The 14,024-nt window shown below is 37.3% G+C and overlaps 3 protein-coding genes across 4 annotated transcripts in view; 2 read left to right on the top strand and 1 right to left on the bottom strand.

Annotated features, from left to right (window-relative positions):
* The window catches only part of fbxo32 (F-box protein 32), a 5,927-nt gene extending 3,777 nt beyond the window's left edge, over positions 1-2,150 (top strand). The window contains exons 6-9 of the mRNA XM_024268061.2: positions 203-387; positions 469-651; positions 1,319-1,462; positions 1,550-2,150. Of these exons, the coding sequence (XP_024123829.1) occupies positions 203-387; positions 469-651; positions 1,319-1,462; positions 1,550-1,633 (596 nt within the window). The 3' untranslated portion in view covers positions 1,634-2,150. The remainder of the gene's footprint in view (positions 1-202; positions 388-468; positions 652-1,318; positions 1,463-1,549) is intronic.
* Positions 2,151-2,999: 849 nt separating this feature from the next.
* On the bottom strand, positions 3,000-6,422 carry prelid3a (PRELI domain containing 3A). Its single transcript, XM_024268062.2, has 7 exons — positions 5,981-6,422; positions 5,577-5,745; positions 5,396-5,485; positions 5,246-5,316; positions 5,022-5,124; positions 4,200-4,276; positions 3,000-4,077 (listed from the first exon to the last, which is right to left on the bottom strand). The coding sequence occupies exons 1-6, from the start codon at positions 6,013-6,015 to the stop codon at positions 4,205-4,207; spliced, it is 540 nt and encodes a 179-aa protein (XP_024123830.1). The 5' UTR covers positions 6,016-6,422; the 3' UTR covers positions 3,000-4,077; positions 4,200-4,204.
* A 692-nt stretch (positions 6,423-7,114) lies between these two features.
* Positions 7,115-13,656, top strand: elovl4a (ELOVL fatty acid elongase 4a). Of its 2 annotated transcripts, none has more exons than XM_024268126.1 (7): positions 7,115-7,189; positions 8,020-8,102; positions 9,035-9,222; positions 9,336-9,416; positions 9,930-10,101; positions 11,602-11,729; positions 11,839-13,656. In XM_024268126.1, exons 2-7 carry the CDS (start codon positions 8,036-8,038, stop codon positions 12,163-12,165), a joined length of 963 nt encoding a protein of 320 aa, XP_024123894.1. In that variant the 5' UTR covers positions 7,115-7,189; positions 8,020-8,035; the 3' UTR covers positions 12,166-13,656. The 2 variants fall into 2 exon arrangements, with proteins under 2 accessions (XP_024123894.1, XP_024123895.1); XM_024268127.2 differs by having other exon boundaries at positions 7,150-7,368.
* The last annotated feature ends 368 nt before the right edge of the window (positions 13,657-14,024 follow it).

The raw sequence follows: 14,024 nt of genomic DNA, 5'->3' as shown, positions 1-14,024 counted from the left end.
TATTGTTCCTTACTAACCAGAATTCTTTAAAAAAAAAAATTAAACTTCAATTTTCCTCTAGTGGCTCCATTCCATGGGGAGTAATACACACAATCATTATTTTTTAAAAACATGTTTTCTAAATGTTTCCCACCGTTTGGTTGAGCAGGCAGTTAAAGGTTTAAAGATTTTGATAATAATTGAGGTTAACATCCCTTCACAGTCCTGGATGACCAGCAGAACGTGCGCCCCATCAAAGAGCTGCTGCAGACGCTCTACGTCTCGCTGTGTGGTCTGGTTCAGGACATGGGCAAGTCCGTCCTGGTGGGGAACATCAACATGTGGGTGCACCGCATGGAGAACATCCTGCAGTGGCAGCAGCAGCTGGACAACATCCAGATAAACCGGGTTAGTGTCACGGAGCGCCTCTGCAGACTGGATTCCTGGTGTGAATTTCCATGGTAACGGTTTCTGATGTCCCCCCCTCAGCCCACATGCACAGGCATGACTCTGACCGACCTGCCTGCCAGTCTGCAGCTCAACATTATGCATCGCCTGTCAGACGGCAGGGACCTGGTGAGCCTGGGCCAAGTGTGTCCGGAGCTGGGAGCCCTGACAGAAGACCGGCTGCTGTGGAAGAAACTCTGCCAGTACCACTTCACTGACCGACAGGCATGTCATCTTTTACACAACGGAATGAAGGGAGACGAGGGAATATGCACTCTGATGGAGAGCTTAGAGACCCACTCCAATGACAAATCTTGCTTTGTGGCATTTTTCTAATGATGGAGGACATATAGAAAGACGATGGGGCTTAAAATTGCATTTCTTAATTCAAATCTACAAGCTCCCTCTCAGCTTCATTCTGATGCATCCACCTGCAGACGAATAGATCCATGTCCGTCTTTGTTTTCCTTATAAAAGCTCACATCTGGCTCAGAATTCTACAACTGGATAGCTATAATTTTGTTGCACCGGTAATGTAAACATATTTGTGATGGGAAGTGGGGGCGGGCTTACTCCACACCACAACTTAAAGGTGAATTTTTATTTTACTCCTGCTGCGAAAGTTCTGCTGAAATTCACTACAAAAGGTTAAAAAATTACAGGACAATCTTGGGATATATTGTAATATGTATTGTATCGCCAGACTCTTGCCAATACAGACCCCAACTTCTAAAAACAACATAGTCATAATGAAAAGATCAACAGATCAAAAGATAATCAGAGTGGGTCTTAAATAGGAAATGGTTGAAGTTGGGTGTCAGTGAATCTTTTAGAACCATTTTAAGGGTCAACTTTTAGCATTTCTTTCATTTCTGCCTTGCTTTGTCTTTAGATTCGCAAGCGTTTGATGTTGTCGGACAAAGGCCACCTGGAGTGGAAGAAAATGTACTTTAAACTGAGCCGCTGCTATCCTCAAAGAGAGCAGTACAGCGACACCCTGCACTTCTGCACGCACTGCCACATCCTTTTCTGGAAGGTATTGGTTCAACATTAACATTTTTGTCTGTGTTTTTATCCTTAAAAACTTCAAAAGATCAATTAAAAAATGTCCCTCCCTTTTCAGGATCATCCCTGCACAGCAAACAACCCAGAAAACTGCACCATGTCCCTCTCCCCTCAAGATTTCATCAACCTGTTCAACTTCTGATCCCATCGACCCAAATGAACTGACATGCTGTACATAGTGTACAGGATTTGTTTTGTATCAGAATGATATTTAACTGTGGTGGGACACAGGCAGCGGGACAACTTTGCAATTTTATTTTTTGGGAGAGAACAGAAGCTTCTGTGAAGGTTCATTGTTGAATGTGATGAAGAATCTTTAATTTTTTTTATTTTTTTGAGGAAAAGGGGAGAAAAGTGAATTATCAGTATTTGAAGTTCAGTCTTGAATTAATGTGGTTTCTGAAGGTTATTTTTGTTTTGTTTAGATTCCCTATTTACACTTTGTTTGTTTTTAATTCTACATTTCATACTTTTGTTTTAACTAGGAAAAATTAGGGGATTTTTTTTGTTTTTCTTATGAAGACCTGTTAATACAGGGTGGTGCAATTTATTTAATGTTCCTAGAATGTCAGCGGTAATCATTTTGATTGTGGAATACAGAATAGAAAGTCAGAGTAGCATATGGTAAATGAATAAAAACAGTATTTTATCATTTTTCACACCTATTTGTTTTTCACTTTTTTATAGAACTGATATTGCTTTATGTTTGTCGTAATGATTGGATTTATGCTCTCATTTTCAGATTCTGATGCCTTTTTTTATTTCCAGTATTTTTATCAGAAGTTGTGACAAGTTAGTTTAGGAAGTCTTCCCCTCCCACTTCAGGCAACCAGCTAGCTAAATGTTTTTACTTATTTATTGAGCCTTTGCACACTAGGTTTTGAGGAAGTGTATTTTTCTTTTTTTTAGTATTCTTTTTACCGTTACAGTTTACAGCCTTATCTGCCTTAGACACTGCTCAGACACCAAGGAATGGTCTACATGCTATGCAATACAGTTTTTTTCTGTTGAATAAATAAATAAATTAAACCTTAATTTAGTCTCTGCATTATTTTCCTTTGTTGGGTAAACTTGTTTGCAGACATGTTTAAGGGGAAGCAAAACAAGTTGAAGCAGTCTTTTGTTGCAAGTTTGCCACCTACTGGACAAATTAGGAAATGCAATAAATTGACACTTGAAAAACAGGAGGGAAAATGCATTTTATGGACTAAGATTTGACAAAATAAAAGGTTAAATAGACTTTAATAAATGGCTAAGATGTTGCACCTAAACTGATCCAAAATATTCAAGTTATTTCAGTAATTGCTTAAACATTAAGATTTTTAGCATTAAAAGTTTAAACATAAATTGAAATTTCAAAGATTTTTTTTTTCTTTAAAAAAAATCCCTTACATTACCTCCAAAGTGGTTAATTTTCACAAATGTTCTGCATTGGTGTCTCCTAGAAAAAATCTCACTATAAAAAGTTCTTAAAGAAAACCTTTAAAAATATAAGTAAAATCAAAACATCAGGTTCAAAACTTAATTTATTCTTTCATAATGGCAGAACAACACCCAAGGTTTCAATCTGTTGAAAAAAGTAAACTACAGTTTTGTACAGCACAAATATTAAAAGCAATGTGTTTAGTAAAATGCAATGTTAAATAAAAATATAAGTAAACAATGCAAATACTTTCTTTTTTCAGTCTAGAAATATTTTGAGCACATAAATCTTCTGCACACAGCTGTGCAGCATTGCACTTGGTTATTTTTAGCATCTACATGTATCTTAGTTAGCACTACATTTGGTGGCATGATGTGTACCACTGGCAAAAGGCATGAAAGTGCTTTCAAAGCAATAATACACCGGGAGTATTTCAAGGCCATAGGAAAGGGCAATTTTGTCCATCCAGTCTTATTTCTACTCCACAAACAAGCTGGTTAAAGGAAAAGCTGTCCCGTCTTTATCTGTTGAAAGAAGTCCGTGTATTCGTACCTTGAGAGGAAGAATTTCCTTGAAAAAATCATTTGCTGATGATTTATTTATTCTCAATTTCTTCAGTAAATATATTTCCCCTAACACCTCACCCTGTTCCTTTAGTTTTTTTTACTCCCATCATGCAAACGTGTACAGTTCGTGCTCAGCTTATTACATCTAGAAGCACCGGTCACATCTTTAGGATTTGAACAGGTTTCTACTTTAAAATACAATAAGATTTTATAAATGAAAAATAAAACTATTTTCTTCTCTGTTGCATAATCAAACTGCGTCTTCAGTGGAAAATTTCTATTTACACTGAAGATAATGCATAAGTTAAACATAAATGGATGGAAGCGATTGTAAGTTTGACATATTTTCAGGAGTTCTGCTTTGATTTTTTTTTTTTCTTAAATAGTAAATTAGTTGATGAGTGCTTCATGAACGGCTAGTTACACACTTGTCCTGTTTGCTTGTAAATGTTCTGAAACCATTTGACTTTGGCGAAAGATTTGCTTCCTACTCGTGCTCCAACGTTGAGATCAGCGCCACCTGTGACAGGTCCAGAGAGATGCTGGGAGCGCCCAGTCGTTCAGATGAGGTCAGTAGTCTTCACGGTAAACTTCGACCTTTAAATATGCACATAAGAGAAATATTAAACCATGAAACAACATGCAAATGTCATGAATGTTAGTAAACGTTTAGTTTGTAGATAAAATTTAAAGCTAAAACTGAGAAGAGTCAAGCTTACCAGTGTTAGTAAACGTCACAAAGAGGTACGTTTTCTCTTTCAGAGTTCTGAATTATCCATTCAATTGCATCCCAGCCCTGAAAGTATACAGTATTTCCATAGGCAAATACATGAAAACAACTAACAATGTGTGTCAATTGGACAGAGGAAAGATTGCAGCATAGCCAGCGTCTCAATATTTACGTCTGAGATTACTACTGGGCCACGGTGGTATGCAGAATATGAGCAAATAATCAAAGGAGTAAATGATTACTTAGTTTGGAAAAAGGCTTACACTCAGAAAAATGATGTATTTAGTATTTCAAATACCTTGTGTTACTGTTTGTTACAGTTAGAAACAACATAAAAATATCATAAAGCAAACATTTGATTATTATTTTGAAAGATATTCAATTTTTTCACAGTTTTTCAAAAGTCCTGCCGTTTGTTTGATACCTGAAAAAGATGTTTTGGGGGTAATTTAACACCAGCATGATGTTTTTGTGCTACTGTTTTAATGTACCCTGGAAGAGTATTTTCACCTGCCAACACAAGCCCAAACCACGATGGATCCTCCCCCATGCTTTTGAGTGGATTACCTTAAATTCTCTAGTTGACATTTTACTATTAATTCCCTTTAATAAGAATAAAATCTGCATTTTTATTGTTTTTATTGGAACATTTCTAGAATATGTATAGAGTAATAACATTCCGGAGAAATATAATTTCTAATCTATTATGCCTTATAGCAATATAGCATGCTTCAAAGTTTTAATACTAAAAATTTTCTTAAAAATTACATGTTTGACCATTGATGAAAACATGATGTCATCTGCTTATTACCTTTCGGGCGTTGGCAGACATACTCCTGACCATCATCCCCTCTAAATAACTGCTTAGGCTGACTCCTTTGACGGTGATGATCGCTTCCTGTGTCAGAACAGTGCTGAGGAGAAGACACAGACAGTATGATATAGCAAATGTGATCACTGTGACATTCTCCAGTTATTTTATTTTATACAATTAAATGGACAGGCTATACAAAATGGGAAAAAAGGTGGACTTACACCTCAGGGTTCTCTGGGTGTGGTCTGTAAACAAGCCTCTCATCCACTGATATTAGGTTGGTAAGAGTAATCTGGAGAAAGAGTCACAAAATGAAGGTTATTGAAAGTTAAAATTCCTAATACGATGAGAAGAAAGCAGTTCGTTCTCACGTTTGTGGAGCACAACTCCATCTTCTTCTCGTCTGGATCAACTATGGAGTGCTCCTTCACATAGGTCTGCGTCTGGTTTGTTCCAAGTATCTGCAGACAGGCAAAGGAAAAAAATGAGAAAATGTTTTCCAAAATTGGTTCTGGAAACTCATTTTCTGCTCGGTTAGTGTTTGTGACTGACCGCGCGCACAATACCCGGCAGCCCCCACTCTGTGCTGAGGAGTCTGTGGCTGTGAAGGCGTCCTTCTGCATCCAGAGTACGGTCCAGCACGTCAACCCCTACCACATTGGGGTTCATGGGGTTGGGGTACTTCCTCATGGCAGCCTTGATGACAGTCTCCCAGGGGTAACTGCAGAAAAAAAACCCCATCAATTAATAAGTTTATGACTGGAACAAGCAGAAAACGATATTTTATTTTGAAAAACTAACTGTAAATTGGTGGAACTGTAGATGACACAACAGGAAGAAGTTTACCATCAATCATATTTATGCAAACATGTATGTATGAGCATTAGAATTCTATTAAGTAAAGGTGTAAATGAGTCTCCGCCCACATTTCTTTAAATAACGCCCAAAAGACCAACCTGAAAACATGTTCCGTGCTCCAAATCTTCATCATTCAGAGAACACTTCTGTCCAATTAAAATAAAACTAAACCCAGGCTTAAAAACAATGGTCCAAAAAACTACATTTCACCGGACCATTATCATATAAGGAAATGGCACCGGTAACAGAACTGGGCCTGTGATGCGACGAGGCTCGCAGTCGTCAGTGAGCCAAAATGCATCTCAACTCCTGTTCTCATGTGACTGTCGAGATAAGAGAGGAACAAAAGAACAGCCGATAATTTAGACGTCACGACAACAACACCCGGAAAACACGAAAAGGACAAATAACGGGGAAGACCAGAGAAGAGCCGGTGCATCGGCGGAATGACAAGAGTCAAGCTCGGGGAGTTCAGATACAGGAAGTTGATCCTGATGCCAAAACAAAATTCTTGCTGAATTCTCACAGTTCATCCTTGCTATTAAAAAAAAATTGAGACATGTTTAGTTAAGATTTCTGAGCTAAGCGCAAAACAAAACATGCATTTAAAATGAAAACAATTTCAAAAAGCACCACTTAATATATTTGTCCATAATAAACAATTTTATGAGACTTTTATTTTGGTACATAAAAAGAGGCTTGTCTTCCAGACCATCTTTTCCGGTTTAACTGCTATCTCCGCGAGACTTCTCTTTTGCTGCTGGCCGCCTCTGTGTGTGCGCATGCGCACAGCATCCTTCTATCATCCACCCCAAAGACAAGTGGAAGAAAGGAGCAAACATCAAGCCACATATATTGGAGCAAACCGGAAATAATTTTATAATACACTTCACTAAATATTTGAAACGCCGTAATAATGTTTGTGGTTTGCATATAAAATTTGGAACAGATAAGAATTTAATGCGAAGACAAAATTACCTTTTTACCACCTTTTTATTTCAGAAATATATATTTTTAAAAGTGATGCGAAATTTCAGAATAAATGTGTTAAAATGCAGAAAACATTTAATATGAAATGTATTTTGTAGTTTTGCGCAATAAATCTACATAGTTAAGCAAAGTTGAAATGTAATTTTAAAAATGTTGCTCTATTTGATGAAAATTGTTTGTTTTGCTTGAAAACCCAGAGCTTCTTTGTGGTCTATTATTTTGAAAATACTGCCGGATGTGGATTTTTTTTCTCATTAGTTTGGACTGCCGCTCGTGTTTCGGGGATCTGGGGTGCCATTCGCTGAAGCAAATCTGCGGTCAGTATGGTCCCTTAACGAGAAATTCGTGATATATTTGTTAATTGAACGGTGCGTTTACTTCAGAAGGAAAATCGATCTATTAAAAGAAAAAAAATCGTCCGATTAGATGCCAAAATAACACCGTCTGGATGACCTTCCATTGAATGTGAGACCAGACGGATTTTATAACGGAAACGGTAAGGTGAAAAGCATCCTTATCCTCACGAATCAGCAAAAGGGAAGAGCGATGGCGAGAAGATGCTGTGCTCTCTTTTCTACATCCCACTGCAGACACGATCTTGAAATCATGAGCCGTCGGTTCGGAGTGCCAAATGAAATAAAGACAATAACAGATTAGGATTTTTGCCTCTATCCTTTAAAGCAGATTATTATTAGGCCTAACTGTGGCGGATCGTTCTGTGGAAGGCCAGACTTGCATGCTTGCAGAAGGCAAATTTAAAGGCTGCAATTTATATTTTTTGGGGAAAAAATGCTAAAAATTGTATTTCCACGGGATGTGATCAAGTGAACATTCAGGGATGGTTGTGTCGTTGTCAGGTAATGCAGGGAGCTGCAAAATGTGCCAAATCCTGCAGTGGCGCTCCATCCACGCTGGGCTGCATGGGGAGAGGGAGAATGAGGAGGGGTGGTGGTGATGGTTCATCCTATGGACTTAGGCTTTCAAACCTGAATACAAATATTGTGCTTTTTTCCCCATGTGATCATGTCTATAATTCTAGATGCTATTTTTTTGTGCAGCGTATAAATAGAGCTAACCCAGATGCTTTTTTTGGCCCACTTTTAAGAGTTAATGCTTCAAATAGTCTGATTTGTGTGTTTGATTCCAGGTTGACCCTCGCAGCCATGGAGATTGTCACACATTTAATCAATGACACCATAGAGCTCTACAAATGGACCCTGACTATTGCAGGTAATGAAAAAACATGAATTAATTTAGTTAATATAATTTGCAAAGCCACACTGTCTTTATTTAAGTTGCTATAATAGTCTATCATACATAAACAATGCTTTAATTATAATGTAAAACAAATAATTTACAATATAAATTATTTTTTTTTAAATATTTAGCACATTAGTAGTATTATTCAAAATAATGTTGTGTTTTTTCAAATATTATGATTTTTTAATATATATTTCAGCAAGGCCCACAATACTTTTATTGTTTTATAACCACTTCTAAACACCTAAAGGGGATTCTTGTCCCAATATGAGTCAGTAAAGCACTGAAGTTGATGCTTTTGTTTTTATTCTTCCCTAAATAGATCTTTAAATTTGTAATGTTGCAATACTAGCATGCATTTTCCAGATTTTAAAAATCTCTGTGCATTTTTTTCCTTATTGTGGATCTCAGTCCACACCTTTATAAAGTACTTATACAAACTGTACTCTTGTGTCTTGGAGAATTTATTCTTTGGTTTCTCTGTTAATAGACCCACCCTGGATAGTTTTTTTTAACAAATGATGTTATTCATTTCTAATAAAATAGGTTCTATTCTACCACTACCGAAACATTAAATGGTAAATAATAATAAATTAAACAGAATTAATTGCAGAAGATAAATGAGATTTAGGTCTTATGTGGTTAAATTAAAATAAAGCAATATTTTTTATTTTTTTATTTTTATAAGCTCATTCCAAATGTTCAGTTGTGTTGTATTTGGGCAAAAGTGCAGAAAAAAATATTAATTATTACTAAAAGCTTTCTTAAGACACAATTATAGAACATTTCTAGCATCAAATCAAAGGTATAAACCCAGCATTGGAAAGTAGAACTTCTCCTTAACTTGACCTCTCAACACTGAATTGGAATTTTGTGTAAATGCATGTCGATGTCTCTTGCAGACAAACGAGTGGAAAAATGGCCTCTGATGGACAGCCCTCTGCCCACTCTGGCCATCAGCACCTCTTACCTGCTCTTCCTCTGGCTTGGGCCCAAATACATGAAGAACAGAGAACCTTTTCAGCTGCGCAAAACTCTGGTCATCTACAACTTCAGCATGGTCTTTCTCAACCTGTTCATCTTCAAGGAGGTACTTTATTTCCCCTTTTTTCTGTGGGAGTCTCCTCCAAAAAGTCCACTTAACTGTTTATTAACCTTAGATTTTGGGTGTTTCAGTAGATACCTTATTTTGTTGTTTTTCAGCTGTTCATGGCGGCACGAGCAGCACAGTACAGCTACATCTGTCAGCCGGTGGACTATTCAGAGGATCCTAATGAAGTCAGGGTGAGCCTGTCATCCCTCTGGGACACAGATATTTAAACCACAAAACAACATTAATGATGGGCTCGTTTGTAGGCCTGAGTACGTGAGCCTCCTACTTCTTTTAATACTTTCCAGAAAGTTTTTCTAAAAGAAACTAAACACCTTCCAATACTTTTACTGACAAATTAGCATTGGAAGCTCCTCTGTTTATATATCATTAGAAAATCCACTTGTCAATGAAGCCACACTCTTTTTAGAAACCCGATCAGCTCGCATTCACCTGAACTGGGATCCAGTTTTCAGAAGGTGGGAGCTGGTGGGTGTTCAGTTTCACCTTCTTCTTTTGCTCCATGACGTACACCTGCCTGCTTGATAGAGAACCGGGAGTGTTTTGGTCTCAGGTGACTGTGAGGTGCAGAGTCACCAGATTTAAACACAAACTATGCTGTGCTAAAACCTAAAACATGAATTGAATATTTGCATTTCTCATTGTTATATTCTCCCTTTTGGTCGCCGTGCCGGTCCTGGAAACAGATGGCTGGAGCTTTGTGGTGGTATTTCATCTCAAAGGGCATCGAGTATTTGGACACAGTGTTCTTCATCCTGAGGAAAAAGTTCAGCCAGGTTACCTTCCTGCACGTCTACCACCACTGCACCATGTTCACGCTCTGGTGGATCGGCATCAAGTGGGTGGCAGGAGGACAGTGTAAGTTGCTCACATTACAGTAAATCCCATGATACATTTAGACATAGACAGTTTTTTTTCAATGGTTATGATACTTAATTAAATAATAAGAACACCACTTTAAAAGTTTGGGAATGGACTTATTTTTTCTCTTTTTACATTTTCTCTTCTTGTTGAAGTCTTCTGAGATATTCATACTTTCACTACAAGAAACTGGTTTGCACACTTTTGCACAGGTTTCTTTAAAGTGTGGGGAGATGGAAAAAATATGGACTCTCTTAAAGGGCCAAAAGTACAGATTTAACTTATTTAAACATTCTCTTGTCATTTTGTAATGACTAAATGATGTAAATACACTACAATTTAAACCCAAATGTAATCTATATCGCAATATCATTGCAAAAGACGGTGAAAACTGCAAACAATCTCATTGCTAGTTTTCCTCATATTGTGCAGCCGTATATACCATAAGATACTAAGCAAAGAGAAGATGCTCAGTTCAGAAATAACAGTTCATAGATTAGATGGGAATATAGATCCTATGATGACTGATGTTGAGTTCAGTACTTTTGTTACATTATTCTCAGGTCAGAAACTTTGTCTTTAACTGTATTTTAAATAAATCAATCTATAAAGAAAAACAAACCACCATTACAACAAATTATTTACAGTTATACCAACAAATTACCATATAATTACATTGATGTTTGGTGGACCGATAAATATATCTTCATAGAATTTAAAATTATAACTTATTTTTCTAAAAAACTTTTCTCCGTATCCATAAAGATGAAAAAAAACACTTGTAAAAAAATCCTGACTTTTTTTTTTATCATTATTTTTGTATGAGAGAGTTAGAAAAAACTGTAGTGAAACAAAAGCTCTACTTTATTTTTTTAGAGCATTTTGACAATAAAATTTTTCTAAGCGCTGCATAGAAAAAGATAAAATCAAATAAACTTTTGATCAGTATGTAGAAGAAATAAATCCAAAACAGAATAATCTAAAGTTTACATTAAAAAAAATCACAAATAACCCCGCAGTCAATGCTAAATTCAGCATCATTTTTTGGCAAAAATATTTTTAAAAATTGTTTATTGTTTAGTAGCAGTTTATTAGAATTTCACCTCTGAGCTGTGTGCGGCAGAGCTACTCCGCCCCCTTTTCCGTCGCCTATACCTGAGCTATACACGTTCTCCCGCTAGCTTACGGCTCCTCACACCACCGATTTCACATTACCGGCGCAACAAAAATGGCAAGCAATATCGGAGCAATCCAGAATTCCAGCTCAGACGGGGAAAACAAAGACGTACATGGATCTAGTCATCTATAGGTGGATGCATCAGAATAGATTGGAGCAAGAAGCCTGTGGTCTTTTCTACATCATAAATAAGCGATTTTTTCCTCCTGATTCACAATAATTTGAATAAAGAAATACTCAGAAATGCAAATTTAAGATGATTTCTCTTTATAGAGACCTTTCATTATCAGAAAATAAATACTGATTTCTTTCTTTGACAGCTTTCTTTGGGGCTCACATGAACGCACTGATCCATGTCCTGATGTACCTCTATTATGGTTTGGCCTCCTGTGGACCCAAGATCCAAAAATACCTTTGGTGGAAGAAGTATTTGACCATCATTCAGATGGTAAGGAAGCATGACCCTGATGAAAGGATGTTTCCATTTCACAACTGAGAGTGTGGATGTCAGAAAAACTAGACTTTTTTCTGTGCGGTTCCTCTCTTTTATCTGTCAGGTTCAGTTCCACGTCACCATCGGCCACACGGCTTTGTCTCTCTACGTCAACTGCGACTTCCCCCACTGGATGCACTACTCTCTCATCTGCTACGCCATCACCTTCATCATCCTGTTCGGCAATTTCTACTACCAGACCTACCGCCGCCAGCAGCCCTCGCGCCGTGAAGCGTCCTCGTCCTCCAAAGCGGGCAGGGCTTTCTCGAACGGCACCCTGAACGGGCCCAGCAAAGCCGCCGGCGGAGCAGCGCTGATGAGCAGCAAAGAGGAGAAGACCCAGGAGAACTCTGGGAGGAGAAAGAGGAAAGGACGCGCTAAAAGAGATTAGACAAAAAAAAACAAGAAAATGCGAGGTAGGGTCATACTTTTAGGTTGCTTTTTCTGAAACACGAAAGACTAAATGTGAGGATGTTTCTCATGGGTGTGAGCTACTTTTTTAAGCCATGATCTGAGTTTTAGAGGAAGAGCGAGCCAGGATTGCTCAGAAGAGAGGATTAAACTGTTAATGAGAGGTGTCAAAGGTCATATATGAGGTGACCACCATTCTAAAAAACTAAAAACATAAAAAAAGCAGTGCTGGGGGTGTGGGAGAGCCTTTCTCCTCTTCATTGTGGTGCCAAGTTACAAAGATCTGGTTCAAAACGGGAAAGATGACAAGCATTTGAAGCGGAAATAACAGCTTCCAGGCTTTTTGGACGTGCTTGGAAACTTAGCAGTTAAAGCACCTGGTTGTATTTAAAATATAAATAAAAATTAGTTTTAAAAATGCTGCTGTATTAAGACAAGACAACACATCAGAACATGCACACAACAGTTTAAATGCATTAATATTCCTTGTATATATATATCTAAAAGTGATAATCATGTGCACTAACATCCTCTCATCTTGTTTAAGAGACTATTAAGTTTACACGATCTTACATTGAAAGCATATTTAAAGTTTTGAAATGTAAACTCTTATTTTTTAAGCTTCTGTCCATTTTTATGTGTAGATAAACTAACATTACTGAGAGATTAGATTCAGTTTAAAGCAGAAGAAAAGGGGGTTGATCTTGTTTCTGCATCTATTTAAGACTCAAACTGTTTCTGTGTACCACCATGATCCATGTCACGTATCCACACGTGTGTGTCTTGTGAACTGTAATGAGTAATATCCAAATGGATCTGATGATGTGCCGTGTTTCCTCCTGGGCAGAAACACGGCTGGAGGTTTGTCCTTGCAGGTGTTTATCCGTCTTTTTTGTATTCTATCCTCTCTGAACTTGTTGTTTGTCTTAGACGCGCCGCTCCCGACCAGTCCTCTGTGGTGTTTTCTAGTTTTACATCCACGTTCACTTCCTTTAGCACCGTTTTCTTAAAGTCTGTGCATATTTAAACCCCTTTTTCCAGACCAAATTCATGGCCAGAGCTGGCTTGAATGTACATTTATCAAGGGAAATATTTGTATGAGAACAGGTTTCTATACAGAGGGAGCTGCTGCCGCTCTATGTAACACCACGATTACGAATACCTCCCTGTAATGACCAGAGCAAAAACCTGCAGTCAGCTCTGTTTGCTTTATATTGAACTTTGATGTTATTTATTCATTTTTTTATTATTGTTGTGTGGAGATTTCCATCTAGCTGAGATAGATTGCTTGTTTACTTTTGTTTTATGTGCATATCATGTGGTGAAATGTTGTATACTGCACACTGACTGGACAGTTATTTGTCCAAGATGCTTCTGCTTTGATTAAATTGGTTAGAATTGTTCTTTTTTTTTGTATCACAACTTTGAATTTTCTTCAGTCAAAATTAAACTGATTGCTTGTAAACATTTATTTGCCTGTCCTTTTATTTGTGTTTTTTCCTTCAAATTCGTTATCAGAAATGTTTGTTTTACTTTTTTCTGACACTAGAGGGCGCTGTGTCATAATCTGAATGGAGACAGCACCATGATGTTTGTAAATTGACACAGATTGATGGGAGTTTGCAACACCTGACTGAATAATTATACTTTAACCTATTATTGTCCAATACATTCACATTTGCTCTTCTGTATGACTTTTATCTAAAAAAATAAATATTTAAATTTGTATTATAGCCCCCACCAAAAAATGTTCCAGCACTTCTCAGGTAAAGCATCTTTCTTGTTAAAGGATAATTCTGATTTATTTTGGTTTTGTCCTTTACACGTAATTGATGGGAA

This window comes from Oryzias melastigma, linkage group LG16 (genome assembly GCF_002922805.2).
Source record: "Oryzias melastigma strain HK-1 linkage group LG16, ASM292280v2, whole genome shotgun sequence".
Classification (NCBI taxonomy): domain Eukaryota; kingdom Metazoa; phylum Chordata; class Actinopteri; order Beloniformes; family Adrianichthyidae; genus Oryzias; species Oryzias melastigma.
Note: the sequence above shows the minus strand (reverse complement) of the source record. Positions and strands in the feature narration are given on the sequence as shown.

What these genes read in the sequence shown, in the direction of transcription:
- prelid3a (XM_024268062.2), bottom strand. Translation starts at nt 6,015, where the DNA reads ATGATGAAGATTTGGAGCACGGAACATGTTTTCAG. An exon ending in AGCACGGAACATGTTTTCAG is followed by an intron (nt 5,746 to 5,980) that starts GTTGGTCTTTTG and finishes TTTTTTCTGCAG; the next exon opens with TTACCCCTGGGAGACTGTCA. An exon ending in TGCCGGGTATTGTGCGCGCG is followed by an intron (nt 5,486 to 5,576) that starts GTCAGTCACAAA and finishes GCCTGTCTGCAG; the next exon opens with ATACTTGGAACAAACCAGAC.
- elovl4a (XM_024268126.1), top strand. Translation starts at nt 8,036, where the DNA reads ATGGAGATTGTCACACATTTAATCAATGACACCATAGAGCTCTACAAA. An exon ending in ATGGACCCTGACTATTGCAG is followed by an intron (nt 8,103 to 9,034) that starts GTAATGAAAAAA and finishes TGTCTCTTGCAG; the next exon opens with ACAAACGAGTGGAAAAATGG. An exon ending in ACCTGTTCATCTTCAAGGAG is followed by an intron (nt 9,223 to 9,335) that starts GTACTTTATTTC and finishes GTTGTTTTTCAG; the next exon opens with CTGTTCATGGCGGCACGAGC.